This window comes from Physeter macrocephalus, chromosome 11, assembly GCF_002837175.3.
Source record: "Physeter macrocephalus isolate SW-GA chromosome 11, ASM283717v5, whole genome shotgun sequence".
Classification (NCBI taxonomy): Eukaryota; Metazoa; Chordata; class Mammalia; order Artiodactyla; family Physeteridae; genus Physeter; species Physeter macrocephalus.
The window spans coordinates 76,341,318-76,358,788 of NC_041224.1; the positions used below are offsets into that span (position 1 = coordinate 76,341,318).

General features: G+C 41.7%; 1 protein-coding gene across 7 annotated transcripts in view; it reads left to right on the forward strand.

Moving 5' to 3' along the window:
• Positions 1 to 17,471, forward strand: part of TTC23 (tetratricopeptide repeat domain 23) — a 119,821-nt gene that overhangs the window by 25,974 nt on the left and 76,376 nt on the right. For all 7 annotated transcript variants that reach the window (XM_055088191.1, XM_028495207.2, XM_028495208.2 and 4 more), the window contains exons 2-5: positions 4,132 to 4,331; positions 13,266 to 13,389; positions 16,478 to 16,628; positions 16,818 to 16,943. In XM_055088191.1, coding sequence (XP_054944166.1) covers positions 4,152 to 4,331; positions 13,266 to 13,389; positions 16,478 to 16,628; positions 16,818 to 16,943 — 581 coding nt within the window. In that variant the 5' untranslated portion in view covers positions 4,132 to 4,151. The remainder of the gene's footprint in view (positions 1 to 4,131; positions 4,332 to 13,265; positions 13,390 to 16,477; positions 16,629 to 16,817; positions 16,944 to 17,471) is intronic.

Here is a 17,471-nt window from a genome sequence, read left to right on the forward strand (position 1 = left end):
GAATTCTCTTAGCTTTTGCTTGTCTGTAAAGGTTTTAATTTCTCCGTCGAACCTGAATGAGATCCTTGCTGGGTAGAGTAATCTTGGTTGTAGGTTTTTCCCTTTCATCACTTTAAATATGTCCTGCCACTCCCTTCTGGCTTGCAGAGTTTCTGCTGAAAGATCAGCTGTTAGCCTATGGGGATTCCCTTGTGTGTCATTTGTTGTTTTTCCCTTGTTGCTTTTAATCTTTTTTCTTTGTATTTAAAAGAGAGAGAAAGAGAGCAACCAAATCAATAAACAAATCTACTAATGATAATAAACTCTAAATACTAAACTATGATAAACATAAAACCAGAAACAAATTAGATGGAGAAAGCAAACCCCAAGTCTACAGTTGCTCCCAAAGTCCACCACCTCATGTTTGGGATGATTCATTGTCTATTCAGGTATTCCACAGATGCAGGGTACATCAAGTTGATTGTGGAGATTTAATCCACTGCTCCTGAGGCTGCTGGGAGAAATTTCCCTTTCTCTTCTTTGTTCACAAAGCTCCTGGGGTTCAGCTTTGGATTTGGCTCCACCTCTGCATGTAGGTCTCCTGAGGGCATCACTTCTTCCCCCAGACAGGATGGGGTTAAAGGAGCAGCTGATTAGGGGACTCTGGCTCACTAGGCCTGGGGGAGGGAGAGGTATGGAATGCGGGGTGAGCCTGTGGCAGCAGAGACCAGCGTGACTTTGCAACAGCCTGAGGCATGCTGTGTATTCTCCCGAAGAAGTTGTCCCTGGATCACGGGACCCTGGCAGTGGCAGGCTGCACAGGCTCTGGGGAGGGGAGGTGTGGTTAGTGACCTGTGCTTGCACACAGGCTTCTTGGTGGCTGCAGCAGCAGCCTTAGCCTCTCATGCCAGTCTCTGATGTCCACGCTGATAGCCGCGGCTCACACCCATCTCTGGAGCTCGTTTAGGCGGTGTGCTGAATCCCTTCTTCTCGTGCACCCCGAAACAATGGTCTCTTGCCTCTTAGGCAGGTCCAGACTTTTTCCTGGACTCCCTCCCGGCTAGCTGTGGCACACTAGCCCCCTAGCTGTGGCACCCTAGCCCCCCTTCAGGCTGTGTTCATGCAGCCAACTCCAGTCCTTTCACTGGGATCTGACCTCCAAAGCCAGAGCCTCAGCTCCAAGCCCCCACCAGCCCTGGCAGGTGAGCAGACAAGCCTCTCAGCCTCGTGAGTGCTGGTCCACACCAATCGTCTGGGCGGAAATCTCTCCGCTTTGCCCTCTGCACCCCTGTTTCTGTGCTCTCCTCCATGGCTCCACAGCTTCCCCCCACTACCCCCATCTCTACCAGTGAAGGGGCTTCCTAGTGTGTGGAAACTCTTCTTCCTTCACAGCTCCCTTCCAGAGGTGCAGGTCCCATCCCTATTCTTTTGTCTCTGTTTTCTCTTTTTTCTTTTGCCCTACCCAGGTACATGGGGATTTTCTTGCTTTTTGGGAAGTCTGGGGTCTTCTGCCAGCGTTCAGTAGGTGTTCTCTAAGAGTTGTTCCACATGTAGATGTATTTATTATGTATTTGTGGGGAGGAAGGTGATCTCCATGTCTTACTCCTCTGCCCGATTATCTTTTAAAGAGGTTTAAATAATATGAAAATATATGAAATATGAAAATATATGAAATAATACGAAAATATGTCTTACATATTTGCCCATGTATCTTTTTCATTGTTCTTAATTCCTTTGTGTAGATCTATATTTCCATTTGTTATCATTTTTCTTCCTTTTGAAAGACTTCACTTAATATTTCTTGGGAACATTGGGGTGCAAATCTGCTGGTGATGGTTTTTTTTTAATTAATTAATTTATTTATTTTGGCTGCATTGGGTCTTTGTTGCTGTGGGCAGGCTTTCTCTAGTTGCAGCTAGTGGGGGCTACTCTTCGTTGCAGTATGTGGGCTTCTCATTGCAGTGGCTTCTCTTGGTGTGGAGCACAGGCTCTCGGCGCGCAGGCTTCAGTAGTTGTGGCACGCAGGCTCAGTAGTTGTGGCTCGTGGGCTCTAGAGCGCAGGCTCAGTAGTTGTGGTGCACAGGCTTAGTTGCTCTGCAGCATGTGAGATCTTCCTGGACCAGGGCTTGAACCTGTGTCCCCTGCATTGGCAGGAGGATTCTTAACCACTGTGCCACCAGGGGAGTCCCGCTGGTGATGATTTCTTTCAGATTTTGATCTTGAAAGATATTTTCACTGGTACGGAATTTTAGCTTGACAATTTTTTTTCTGTCCATACTTTAAATATGGTGCTTCACTGTCTTCTCATGTGCTTTATTTCCTCCCAGAAACCTGCTATTATCATCTTTTTTTTAATACTAATATGTCCTTTTTTCTGACTACTTTTAATATTTCCTCTTTATCATGGTTTTGAGCAATTTTGTTATGATGTATCTTGGCATAGTTTCCTTTATGCTTCTTGTGTTTAGTTTTCATTTAGCTTCTTGAATCTCTGGGTTTTTACTTTTCCTCAAATTTGGAAAGATTTTGGCCGTTATTTCTTCAAACACTTTTTTTTGTCCCCACTACAATCTGCTTTCCTTTAGGGACTCAAATTATATATATATATTAGGCAATTTGAAGTTGTTTCACAGCTCACTGATTTTTTAAAATATGGTTTCTATTGCTGTGTCTGCAAGTTCATGCATCTTTTCATCTGTAATATATAATCTCCCATTAATCTGATCTAGTGTATTTTTCATCTCACGTGTAATTTTCTTATGTAGAAGTTCATTGTGGGTCTTTTTATATTCCGTGTCTCTAGTTAACTTTTTAAACATATGGAATACAATTATAATAACCTTTAATATTCTTCTTTGCTAACTTAATATCTGGGTCAGTTCTGGGTCAGTTTTGACTGATTATTCTTCTCATTATGGGTCATGTTTTCTTGCCTATTTGCATGCCTGGTGATCTTTCTTTGGACATCACATTATATGAATTTTACCTTGTTTAATGCTGGCTATTTTTGCATTCCTATGAACATCCTTGAGTTTTGCCCTCTGATACAGTTAAGTTACTTGGAAACAGTTTTATCCTTTTAGGTCGTACTTTCATGGTTTGTTAAGTGGATCTAAGCAGGGTTCACTCTAGGGCTAATCCCCATTACTGAGACAAAACCCTTCTGAATATTTTACCGTGTACCTCATGAATTATGAGTTTTTCCAGTCTGGTCAGTGGGAACAGGCACCAGTCTTGGTGAGCACCAGACACTTCCTTTCAATCTTATTAGAGGAGTCTTTCTCCAGACTCAAGTAGTTTTCTTACACACATGCTGGTCAGTATTCTCTCCCCATACTTGAGGGGTGCTAATCTCTGGGGTCCTCTCTGTGCAGCTCTATCCTCTCTAGTAATCTGTCCTGTGAACTCCAGCCACCTTGGTCTCCCCAGATGCTCTACTCTAGTTCCTCAACTCAGATAGTCCACAGGGTAATTCTGGGTTACCCTGCATGTTCTAGAAACTTTTTCAAAGCAATAACCTGGGGAAATCATGGGTCTCACTTTGTTTCTTTTTTCCATTTCTCAAGTCTGTTGTCCTGTCTCTTGAAAACCATTGTTTCATACCTTTTTGCCTATGGGTTGTTTTTTGTTGTTGTTTGTTAATTGGTTGGTGACTTCGGGCAAGAGGATAAATCTCATCCCTATTACTCCATTTTGGCTGGAAGTAAAAGTTTAATATGTCATTTTTTCCTGTTTTCAAGGTCACTTGGGATTCAACAGATCTAATCTGAGCTCTTTGAGAACTGTTTGGGCTCAGCTGATTCCTACTGATATATATACATATATGCCATATATAATATATAGATACATATATCATATATAATATATAAAATATATCAGTATGTGTGTATACACACACTGATATATACATATAATATAGAGAGAGAAAACAAAGAATTTTTGGTTTAGTTAAAACTTGAAATCAGTCTGAAAGAAGTTAGTACTAGCCACTAGGATCTTTTTGGATAGAATGCTACTTATTTCAAAGAAGTCATGAGTATAGTGTTGAAATTTTCTTAGATTCTAGTCTCAATTTCTAGAAAAAAATGTGTATTTCTAAAAGTAACTATGGAAATTATCATTAACACCTTCGTTTCCTTATTTTAAAATTAGAGGCTAATGTATATAAAAATATGCAAGAATCACAGGAAACTCACATATCCAACCACCTGGATGAAATTGTTGCTGCTGTCAGCATAACACCTAGAAAAAAGCTCCAAAACAAGCTGCCTCAGACAGCACTGTTTCAGCCTCCTCGAGAGAAACTCCACCTCTGTGAAGAGAAAGCAAAGTCCTATTCTAGCAGTCATGAGGTAAGGAGCCTTTCTTTTTATACCTGTACTCTGGTAATTGAGAAGTAGGATACTTTAGGTTGCATTCCTACTCTCAGGAGTTTGGTACAAGAGAAAATATGACAGTGCCTTTTTCATAGTGTGAGTGGGTGTAGTACCTCAGGACTCCAAGCCCAGTACTTGGCACAGTCAACATTATGTTTGCTGAATGAGTGCACAAATGAACAAACAAGTTTGCCCTGACCTCTGACAAGTGTACACTAGACTGACTGGTTGTGATTTGACCTACTACAGTCATTTTCCATCAATCAATAAATATTTATTGAGCTCCTCCTGTGTGCCAGGTCTAGGCACTGGAATACAGGACAAAGCAGATGAAGTTTCTGCTCTCATGGAGCTTATATTTCTTAGGTTCCTAATCTTGTTCTCTGCATACTTCTTTCCCATCTCTCTTCAAAGTTTTATTCATTTACTCATTCATTCAATATGTATTTCTCTACCACCTCTTATGTGTCAGACCCTATTTGTCCATTTATTCACAAAAATTTACTGTATACCTAATGTGTGCCAGGTGCTGTGCATGTGCTGGGGGCACAGATGGGAAAGCTACAACCTCTGCCTCAGAGGGATTCATGGTCTGGTTGGGGAGATAGATGGATAATGGTTATCAGCATAAGTTCTGTGACAAACACAAGCTCAGGTGGTATAGATGCAAAGCATGGGGAGGGAGGGAAGGAGGGATGGGCAATGATCCTGGAGTTGGAGTAGGGACAGCACTTAAGGCATGCTTCTTGGGATGGAAGTTATTTGGACTGCACTGATAACAGTACTTAGGAGCTGGCCCCAGGTAGGAGAGAGGACAATAGCGTTCTGGGCAGAGGTGGCAGATGGGCAAGAGTTGCGGGTCTGAGGGTGCACAGGCTGTTTGGGGAACTATATGGAACTATCTGGGATGGAGGCTTTAGTTACACAGGGCAGCAAATGAGGTTGGATTGTGGACAGGAGCTGGGACCAGAAGGTGTTCAACTCCCAGGAAAAGGTTAGATTTTCTCCTCAGGGTGCTAGAGACTGTCATAGGATTATAAGCAGAAGAGGGCCATGAGCAAGTCTGAGTTTCTGGAATGATCCCTCAGACCTCAGATAACTGGGTGGTGGAGGAAGAGAAGGGAGGTAAACTGGAGGAGGAGGGCCAGTTTGCAGGATATTTGCAATAATCCTGGCAAGAGCCTGAAATATGGCAGAGTCAGTAGAAATGCTGAGATCTTTTTTTTTTATTTGAAGTGTGGTTGATTTACAATGTTGTGTTAATTTCTGCTATACAGCAAAGTGATTCAGTTATTCATAAATGCTGAGATCTTTTTTTTTATTTGAAGTGTGGTTGATTTACAATGTTGTGTTAATTTCTGCTATACAGCAAAGTGATTCAGTTATTCATATATATACATTCTTTTTTTAATATTCTTTTCCATTATGGTTTATCATAGGATATTGATTATAGTTCTCTGTGCTATACAGTAGGACCTTGTTTTTTATATATATTCTATATATATATATAAATATATATACATTCTGTATATATTAGTTTGCATCTGCTAATCCCAAACTCCCAGTCCATCCCTCCCCAAGTCCCCTTCCCCTTGGCAACTGCCTGTCTGTTCTCTATGTCTGTGATTCTGTTTCTGTTTCATAGATAGGTTCATTTGTGTCATATTTTAGAATCCACACATAAGTGATATCATATGGTATTTGTCTTTCTCTTTCTGACTTACTTCACTTAGTATGATAATCTCTAGTTGCAAAATGCTGAGATCTTTTGATAAGAATTTGGAAATATGAATCAATGAAACCTGGTAACTGGGGGGGACATAGGGGTTGGAGGGGCAAGAGTGAGCCAGAGAGGGGTGTGTGCAATTCCTGACTTAGGGCTCAGACAGCCTGGGTGACCCAAGGCTTGTCAGAGCCCTTTGTTATTGTAATGAATACAGGAAGAAGAGCAGGATTATGGAGAGAAGGTGTGAATTCGGTTTTGAAGGTGTGCTTATTCATTATGCAGCAGATATTTATTTAGTACCTACTATGTGCCAGGCTGTGTGCTATGTCGGCCTCAGCTGGCAGCCTTTCTCAACCAGAGGTCTGCAAGAGAACTAAGCCTTAATGCCCTAAGGCATTTGGTGTATACATATCTATATAATATATATTTATTATTAATTTATATTGGAGTATGGCTGCTTTGCAATGTTGTGTTAGCCTCCACTGCACAACAAAATTAATCAGCCATACATGTACAGATATCCCCTCCCTTTTGGACTTCCATCCCATTTAGGTTACCACAGTGCATTAGATAGAGTTCCCTGTGCTATACAGTATGTTCCCATCAGTTGTCTATTTTGTGCATAGTATCAATACTATATATGTGTCAATCCCAGTCTCCCAATTCCTCCCACCCCATCCCTTTCCCCCTTGGTATCCATACATTTGTTCTCTACTTTTCTGTCTCTATTTCTGCTTTGCAAATAAGATCATCTATACCATTTTTCTAGATTCCACATATATGTGTTATTATACGATATTTGCTTTTTTCTTTCTGACTTACTTCACTCTGTATGACATTCTCTAGGTCCATCCATGTATCTACAAATGACCCAATTTTATTCCTTTTTATGGCTGAGTAATATTCCATTGTATATATGTGCCACATCTTCTTTATTCATTTGCTGGATAAAGAAGATAGACATTTAGGTTGTTGATAGACATTTAGGTTGCTTCCGTGTCCTGGCTATTGTAAATAGTGCTGCTATGAACATTGGGGTGCATGTGTTTTTTTGAATTATGGTTTTCTCTGGTATATGCCCAGTAGTGGGATTGTTCGGTCATATGGTAGTTCTATTTTTAGTTTTTTAAGGAACCTGCATACTGTTTTCCATAGTGGCTGTATCAATTTACATTCCCACCAACAGTGTATGAGGGGTCCCTTTTCTCCACACCCTCTCCAGCATTTATTGTTTGTAGGTTTTTTGATGATGGCCATTCTGACTGGTGAGAGGTGATACCTCATTGTAGTTTTGATTTGCATTTCTCTAATAATTAGTGATGTTGAGTATCTTTTCATGTGTTTGTTGGCCATCTGCATTTGGTGTATATAAAGAATTAACTTCTCTTCTATGCATCTAGAATGATATCAAAGCATTTTTTGTGTTCTGCCGTTCAGAAGACGAATCCTTGGATTCAGCAGTGAACAGGACAAACAGCTTGCCTGCCCTCATGGAGCTGAGGGGACATTGTAAATAAACCAGTAAAGCAGAGATTGTGCTAAGTGCTATGGAGGAAACAGAGTGGGCCTATCTTAGGTAAGGGAGGCCCTCATTGAGGAGGTGACATCTGAGCTGACACCTAGAGAAGAGAAGGAGTCAGCATGGAGGAGCTGAGGGAAAGGAGATCTAGGGAGAGGGAACAGCAGCCATAAAATTTATAAGTTTGGCACGAGCGTGACTATGTTTGAAGTGATGACAGGAAGCTTCAGCCTGACGTGAAATGTAGTTGGAGAGGCAGCTTACCTGCCTTGCAGGTCTCAAGTTAAGTGTTCTAGGAAGCCTTTATTTTTTTCAGAAAGTATTAATATGACATAATTTGCTTCTTAAAATACCACTCTTTGGTAATTTTTTATTTTAAAATACTTTCAGACTTACAGAAAAGTTCCAAGATATACCAGTTGTTAACATTTACTTTATTTCTTTATTTCTCACTCTCTCTGTCATTATTTTTCTGAATATCTGAGAGTAAGTTACAAATGCATGATCCTTTACCCCTAAATACGTTAGTGCCTATTTCCCAAGAATAAAGGATATTCTCCTACATAACCATAGTACAATTATTGAAATTAGGAAATTAATATTGATATATATTATTATCTAATCTACAAACATTATCCATATTTCTCTAATTATCTCAATAGTATCTTGTATAGAAAAAAAATCAGCCATGGTCCAATCCATGAAGTCATGCTGACTATAGTCAACAGTTAGAGCAGTTACTTAGCCTGTCTTTGCCTTTCACAATCTTAGTATTTGTGAAAAGTAGTATATTATTCTGTTTGGGCTGCTGTGATAGAATACCACAGACTGGGTGGCCTACACAACAGAAATGTACTCCTCGCAGTTCTGGAGACTGGAAGTCCAAGATCAAGGTGCCAGCAGGGCTGGCGTCTGGTGAGATCTCTCCCCTTGGGTTACAGACCACCACCTTCTAGCTGTGTCCTCACATGGCCTCTTCTTTGTGCATGTGGGGGAAGGGGGAGAGAAAGGTGTCTCTTCTTATAAGTACACTAATCCTATTGATCAGGGCCCCACCTTTATAACCTCATTTGACCCTAATTACAGCCTTAGAGGCCCTATCTCCAAATACTACCGTGAGAGTTAGGGCTTCAACATATGAATTTGGCAGGGGCCACAAATATACACTCCAATTATTTTGTAGAATACCTCCCAATTTGAATTTGTCATGTGTTTCCTTATGATTAGATTCAGATTATGCATTTTGGGCAGGAATCCCACAGACCTGACATAGGGCCCTTCTCAGTGCATCATATTAGGAGGTGTACGATGTTGTTTGTCTCATTACTATGAGGCTAAATTTGATCGCTTGGTTAAGAGGCTATCTGACAGGTTTTTAACTGTAGAATTATTATTCTTCCCTTTGTAATTAATATTTTGTGGGGAGATTCATTGATACTGTGAACATATCCTATTCCTCATTAAAACTTCACCCCCTAGTTTATAGCATCCATTGATGATTCTCACCTGAATTAGCTATTACTACGATGTTTGTCAAATGGTGATTCTCTGACTTCAGCATTCTCTCAACATTTGTTTGTTGGCATTCTTTTTATGAAGAAGAGCTTTTCCTTCTTCACACTTTATTGTTCATTTATTTATATCAGTATGGGTTCAAGAAATCCTGTTTTACAAATATGTTACAATCCATTATCATCATCAAAACTTAAATTATTTTGTATTTTCCAGTGGGAGCCCCTTCAAGCTGGCTTCTGAGTCCTTGATATGCCCCCATGATTCTTTCCTTAATTTCCGACACAATAAGATTTTTCAGGTTCATCTTGTATTTCCTTGCTCCAGCTGTGGATTCAGGGAATGCTGGTTCCTCTTAGAAGAGAATAGTATTGATATTTAGACACCAAGATCTGGGTATTAAATACGCATTTTAAAATATGTATGGCCAGACTTACAGATCCTCAGAGTTGCATATTTTAATATTAAGAAGTTTAAGAAATTCAGGTAACTCAAGAATGATGTTGTGGGAAGAGATCTGTACTTTGCATCAAGGAGCTTGACTGTGAGTTCTGACTCTACCACTCGGTGGTAAATCATCTCACCTCTCTGGCCTTTCATTTTTTCTTTAAATTGAGGTGATCAGACTAGATTATTTCCAAGGCTTATCCCAGTTCTGAAATTGTCTTCCTACTCATACTTCTCTTCTGTCTACCTGCTACCCATGCCTGTTGGCTAAAGCCACTGGAACTAGCAGGATAAAGGTTGGAAAATCAAAAGGCAGTATCTGGACTACACATCCTAGCAAATATGAAAGCAGAGGGAGGACAGGCTGCTCTTTCTGTGCACTGGTCCCCGATGCAGGTAGTGAGGACCAAGGCTCTGATCTGGGAGGCTGACTCTCAGACTGCATATAGCCCTTCCTTGGAAACTTGTGGTTGGGACAGATTCGCCATCAGATCAGATCCTCCTCTCTTTTTGGCAAACTGTCTATCTAGACTTCTCAATGTTTTCATCACTTCTTTCTTTATCATACACTGTATTCATTTGCTGTGTGTCTTCAAGGAAGCCATTCCCTAAATTTCCTGTCTCTAGAGGCAATAAATAGATGTTTCCCAAAAGAAGAACTGCAAAAAGCCAATAAACACATGAAGATGTTCAGCCTCACTAGCTTTGCGGAAAAAAAAAGACAAACTAAAACAAGGAGAAATGAGTTAACTGACAAATTGGTAAGTTAGACCCCAACTAGTGCTTGGCTCTGTGTAAGGGGCATTCCCTGCCCACACACCGTGCTGTAAGGGAGGTGTGGATGGAAGCAGCCTCTCGAGGAAGCACTCCAGCAAACTCTAGCAAAGCCTCAGGATTTTGCACATTTTTTACCCTATTGTCATGTTGGAATTCATTCTAAGGAAATGCTTATGGGGCTTCCCTGGTGGCGCAGTGGTTAAGAATCCTCCTGCCAGGGCTTCCCTGGTGGTGCAGTGGTTGAGAGTCCACCTGCCGATGCAGGGGACACGGGTTCGTGCCCCAGTCTGGAAGATCCCACATGCCGTGGAGCGGCTAGGCCCGTGAGCCATGGCCGCTGTGCCTGCATGTCTGGAGCCTGTGCTCCGCAACGGGAGAGGCCACAACAGTGAGAAGCCTGCGTACCGCAAAAAAAAAAAAAAAAAGAATCCACCCGCCAATGCAGGGGGACACAGGTTCGAGCCCTGGTCCGGGAAGATCCCACATGCCATGGAGCAACTAAGCCCATGCTCCACAACTACTGAGCCTGTGCTCTAGAGCCCGCGAGCCACAACTACTGAGCCCACGTGCCACAACTACTGAAGCCCGCGCACCTAGAGCCCATGCTCCGCAACAAGAGAAGACACCGCAATGAGAAGCTTGCGTGCCACAACAGAGTAGCCCCTGCTCGCCGCAACTACAGAAAGCCCGCGTGCAGTATCAAAGATCCAATGCAGCCAAAAATAAATAATAAAATAAAATAAATAAATTTATATCTATAAAAAAAAGAATGCTATAAAGAAAAAGAAAATGCTTATGGATATGAGCAAATCTATCCACACAGGATGTTCAGAGAGAAAAAACTTTAAAACAACCTAAGTGCTCAATAGCTATTGGTTGAGTAACTCACTTATAATATATACATACAATAAAATACTATGCAGCCATAAAAAATTATTATCATAGAAGATGACATGGAGAAATGTTCACAAATTGTGAAAAGTTGCAAACCTATATGTAGCTTATAAGCCTATTTTTAAAAAGAAAAAATATGTATAGATAGATTCATAGGAATGAAGGATAGAGAGAAATTTAGCTGCCTAGTTGTCTCTAAGAGGTGAGATGGCAGGTGATTTTTTATTTTTTTTTGTTCACCTGTATTTTGATAATGAGCATGTATTACTTTTGTAATAAGAAAAATGTTACTATAGGAGAAAGCCATACCTCCATCTTCCTTCATCACTATGGAGTGAGCACAGTGCTCCCCAGCCTCTCTTGCTAGGTCAGAAAAGCGACTGTCCTGTGGTCAACTGTCTGGGTATGCATTTTTTGTCAAGAGGAATGTTGTTTCAAGGTGAAAGTGTTTCTAACTCACATGGGAACTTTGTGGAAGTACAGGTCCTTTGAGCTTAGGCATTGACCAGGGGAGTAGGAGTGGGGGGTGTACTGGGTCTTCTGCTGGGTCTTTTCCACAACTCTGTCTTTGTTCTTACGGTTCTTCCTCTGCTTTGCCCCCTTCAGCTTTGTACCTCCCACCTCCTCTTTTGCTATTCCAGCTATCTATTACTGTATCACACTCTAAGACTTAGTGGCATAAAACAAAAACAACCATTTATTTTGCTCATGAATGCAGAATTTGTGCAGAGCTCAGTGAGATCTGGTCAGCTCTGCTCCATGCAGCATCAGCTGGGCTCAACAGGTGTGGAGAATCCGATGCCAGGGTGGCATAGTCCTGCGGATGACCGATTGATGCTGCCACCAGCACATTTCCATGTTGGCCTCTCCGTGGGGCCGCTTAGGCTTCCTCATGGAATGGTGGTTAGGTTATTAGTCTTCTGGGGTTCCTATGGCAAAATACCTCAGACTGGGTGGCTTCAACAAAGGAAGTTTATTTTCTCACAGTTCTGGAGCCTAGAAATCTAAGGTCAAGGTGTTGGCAGGGTTGATTTTATTCAGAGGACTCTCTCCTTGACTTGCAAATGCCTGCCCTCCCACTGTGTCCTCACAACGTGTTTCTCTGTGTGTGCCCATTCCTAGTGTCCCTTTCTCTTCTTACAAGGACACCAGTCATATTAGATTAGGGCCCCATCCTGACAGCCTCATTTTACCTTATTCACCTCTTTAAAGGCCGTCTCTCCAAATACAGTTATATTCTGAAGTACAGAGGACTCCAACATATGAATTTGGAGGTGGGAGACACAATTCAGCCCATAACAAGTTCCAAGAGTGAGTAAAAAGTGGAAGCTGCCAGTTCTTTAAGAACTGGGTCTAAAAAGTGGTGCTGCATCATTTCCTCCATGTTCTTTTGGCCAAACTGTCATAAAACCCAGATTCAAAGAAAAGGGGACATAGACCACCATCTCTGTATGGAAGCAGTGTCAAAGAATTTTGGAGCTGTATTTTAAAACCACCAGTCTTGCTTTGAGTGTATTGCTGCTCTAAGCTGACCTAGAGCTGGAATCCATGGTTTGCTATTCTCTTTGTCCTGGCTCCGGATGAAAATGTGCTTTAATCCTTTAATGAAATCTGTTTGTAAAGTCCTGCTGACCTCATTTGCTGTGCTAATATCCCAGCTGCTAAAGCAGGTGTTTGAATTGAGAACTAACGGGCATTATTTGAAAACTATCACCATTCGCCCACTTGTGCCTGAATATGTGGTAGCTGTTCATTGATGGGCAGCGTCTTTACTCCATAACGTTTTTCACTATTTACTATAAATTTAAATGTATAAATGTTACTGGTTTTTTATGTATATTGTCTATTTCACCCGACCAGATGAATATCCTGCCATCCAAGACAGATCTTTGTTTTGTTCTCTAATGTATCACAAGTCCTTAAAACCATGCCCGGCCCATAATCAACACTCAATAAGTGTATATTGAATGGATAAAAATACAAGTTGATTTTGTGCTTTGCTGTCTAACTGGTGAGCCCATTTCCCTTCCTCCAGTATAAACAGGCTCTCCAGGAGCTTGTGCGCTGTGTGGCGCTGACGAGGATCTGCTATGGTGACTCACACTGGAAACTGGCCGAGGCGCATGTTAACCTGGCTCAGGGCTACCTCCAGCTGAAAGGTGAGTCTGCCTCAGGCTGAGGAGGATTGGCTAGTTGGTTTCTGCTCTTTTCCTCAAATTTGACTTAACTTTAGAAGGATCAGGTTTTCTTGGACATTCTCCTCTCTACACATTGAGAGCTATTTCCTCTCACAAAGAGTCAATAAGATTTTTTAATACAATATGTAAAAAAGAGAAGGAAGATTTTAGCCCTCTGAGCTTTGTTTTTTATGATCTTAAAAGTAGTTCTCAGGAGATAATTAACTTTTTAGCTTTGAAGGCATTGTAGAAATGGCCGAGGGCATAGACTTGGGGCCTAAAATAGGATCCATTCACATATATATTGATAGAAAGTCTCTTGCTTATAAGTGGCACCCCTCCCCCCAAAAAATAAAAGGCTAAATCAAGCTGGCAATAAACAAAGGGTAATTCATTGGCCCATACACTTAAAAATCCAGGGGTAAAACTTACTGTAGACTTAGCCAGATCCACGTTTTCAAACAGTGTTATCAGATTTCCGTTCCTCCCTTTTCACACCACTTGACTGTTTTTCTCTGTATTGGCTCTATTCTTAGCCAAACTTTGCCCACATGGTGGCAGCAAGGTTGCCAGCAGCTTTAGGTTTCCCTCCCCAGCATTCCCAGGAAAAAAAGAGTGTCTCTCCTCCAAAATCTCAGGGTTTGGGGATTCTTATTGGGCTGATGTGGGTTGTATGCCAAAGACAAGAAAGAGTCTGATTGGCTAGACCTGCCTTTTGGGTCCACTGGATCCTTGGGGAGAGGCTGGCCTTGGCTAAATCACAAGGACTGAGTGTGCAGGGGCTGGGCATCCTCAGAAGAAAACAGGGGAAGGGAGAATGGATGCAGAGAAGGCAAAAACATGGACTGGCAACCTAGGACAAGAGGTACAAGAGTACATTGCTGTACTCTGTTTCTTCAATTGAAAAACGATGATAATGATGATGATATGATGGCACTGACTTCCCAGGATTGGCCCAGTGAATAAATAAACAAACAGAAGTGAAAAACACCACAATGCTAAGCACACAATTGCCACCCAATAAATTTAGCCAAATCTGATTATAGATTGCTCCTACCTGTTAGATCAAAGACTATTAGAGCCAGAGGGGACGTTGGAGATCATCTAGTTCAAACCACGCCCTTATACCCCCTATTTTCTAGATTCAGAGGAAACAGCTAGTTTGAGTTGAAACAGCTTGCCCCAGGTCACACTGTTAAGAGATAGCTGATCTGAGACTCAGACCTAGGATTTTGGTTGCCAGTACCAGTGTCCTAGCATCGGGGATTTTTTTTTAACGAGGTTTTTCTTCCACAGTCTGCTACCTTTCTGCATTATAGTCTTTCTTTCTCAATTTAAAGTAAAAGCAGTATCTACTATTTATTAAGGTCTTATTGAGTGCCAGGCACCATGCTACTTTCCATGTATAATTTCCTTCAATCTTCACTACGGTGCTATGAGGTGGGTAATGTTATTATCCCTGTCTACAGTCGAGGAAGCTGGGGTCAATGTTTCAGGTAAGTCGTGGAGCAGGGAATTCACTCTGGGCAGTGTGATTTCAGAGCTAGTGTTCTTGAACCTCAACCCACGCTGCCTCTTGTAGATTGAGTTCAAGTTTCTTGAGGAAATGGACCAAAATTCATCATGTCTTTTATAATGTTGCATACATTATTGGCACTATTAAATTTCTGGTAGGTTGATTGTGCACTTTTTTTTTTTTTTTTTTTTTTTTTTTTTTTTGTGGTACGCGGGCCTCTCACTGCTGTGGCCTCTCCCGTTGTGGAGAACAGGCTCTGGACGTGCAGGCTCAGCGGCCATGGCTCACGGGCCCAGCCGCTCCGTGGCACGTGGGATCCTCCCAGACTGGGGCACGAACCCGCGTCCCCTGCATCGGCAGGCGGACTCTCAACCACTGCGCCACCAGGGCAGCCCAAACTTTTTTGTGGTACGCGGGCCTCTCACTGCTGTGGCCTCTCCCGTTGTGGAGAACAGGCTCCGGATGCGCAGGCCTAGCAGCCATGGCTCACGGACCCAGCCGCTCCGCGGCATGTGGGATCTTCCTGGACCGGGGCACGAACCCGTGTCCCCTGCCTCGACAGGCGGATTCTCAACCACTGAGCCACGAGGGAAGCCCCTGATTGTGTACTTTAAAAAAAAATAAGACAAAATTCTGTAAGTGTTCCTATAGGAATAGCATACCCTGGATTTTCTCCCTCAGAAAATATATTCTGTTTTATAGACATAGGAACAGAATGAATTTCATAATTTGACAGCTCTTTTTAGAGATTTGAGATACAATTCCATGTAATGAAGAACGTAAGACCAGGAGTATTAGGATGTGGGTGGAAGGGTGTGTCATTGTGGGGAAGAAGATGGGGATATGGGAAAATGAAAAAACCTGAGACCTAAATAGTGATCCTCAGTGTCACCTTTACCACAAATGAATACGCCAATGGAAGAACGCTGGAACCCACCGGGAATTAGTTCTTGGTAGTAACTGTTTTTAAACTTCATTTGATTCATATCAGTCTATTACCACATAGAAATAAGAGATTGAAGCACATCAGCCCCTTACCTCATTGGAATTGTTTGTCAGTTTTTATAGATATCGTCATATTTGTATTATGTTAAAATAACTCTCTAAAGTTATGATTATGGATGGGTGAGCAGAAGATTCAGAATTTTTAGTATTTCATTAAGATTGCTGTCACAAAGCCAGGATTAAAATTCATGAATATTTTATTTCCTGCCCAGAATGCTGTAGTCTTTGTATTCCGTTTGTTTTTTTTATAATTATTCATAACATTTTATGTCTGATATTGGTGAAGTTTCAAAGCTGTTCAATTCCTGCTCATTCTGTTTATTTCTAAAAAGAACATTGTGGGAAAAAATTTTTATCTTGAGTCCTAGGTGTGAAACACTTCTTTGTTTCTTATAGTCATGATCGTATTTCATGCTGTCCCGATATATCTCCATGTGCTACTTGATGATATATGAAGGAGACCTCATTAGATTCCCTGGCCAGAGATAACTATATTCCTGTCCAGCTGAAATGAAAGAGAAACTGAGACTTCTTTTTCTTTGTCCACAGGACTGTCACTGCAAGCAAAACAACATGCGGAAAAAGCCAAAGAAATCCTCACCAACTCCATTGTGCATCCCTACAATGACAATACAGATGTTTTCAAGTGTTCGGTTGAGTTATTCCATACCATGGGGAGAGCCTTACTCTCCCTTCAAAAGTATCCTTTTGCCTCTAATCTTTACAAATAGAAATACTGTTCATAATGCTTATATTTAATTTTTAAGGCCAAATCAAAAGCTGACAGGTGACTCAGGAAGGGTGATGGAAAGTATGAGAGCCAAGGATGTCCAGGAACTAGGGCCCCGGAATGTAGCACCAAGTGTAAAGTTTCCTGAACACAACTCAGGTTTAAGGAAGCTTCAGAGAATTTGACAAAAGCAGAGAGACTTTCAAAGGAGCTGCTGCAATGTGGAAGGATTATAAAGGAAGAATGGATAGAAATTCAAACGCAGATCAAATTGTCATTTGCACAGTAAGTTTTCAGTTTAGGACTTTTTGTATACGTGATTCCTGGAGTTTCTTTGCCAGAAGACTCTGCCTTCAGGCAGGAGGAGCTTCTGCATGGTGCTGTGTTGGTGGCTTCTCCCTGGCCATTGTCCAGAATTAAGAGAGGAGGACGACAGTCACGTCAGAGCAGCCACAACCAAGGCATGTACGTCAGTGGCACTCTTCACTAAATGTGTAGTGCTCTCATACCCACCCCTGGGTCCTAGAGTCCTGATGTCATTCTCTTGACTTTCTGTTTCTTGCCTGCTCTCCCTGCCCCTCTCCTCCTGCCCTTGTTTCCTTCCCTCCCCTCCCCACACCCACATCTTCCTTTTTTCCCCTACTGTTCTAGTCTAAAATATTTCAATACATTGATTTTACAATTAGGGCCTCAAAGGAGAAAGATCTTAGAGATATCTGAATCCATGAGAATAAGAAGATTGTTCCTTGTTCTCCCTACCCCCAACCCACACTCACCAAATAAACCCAGGTGGAAGAGATATAATGGTTGGAG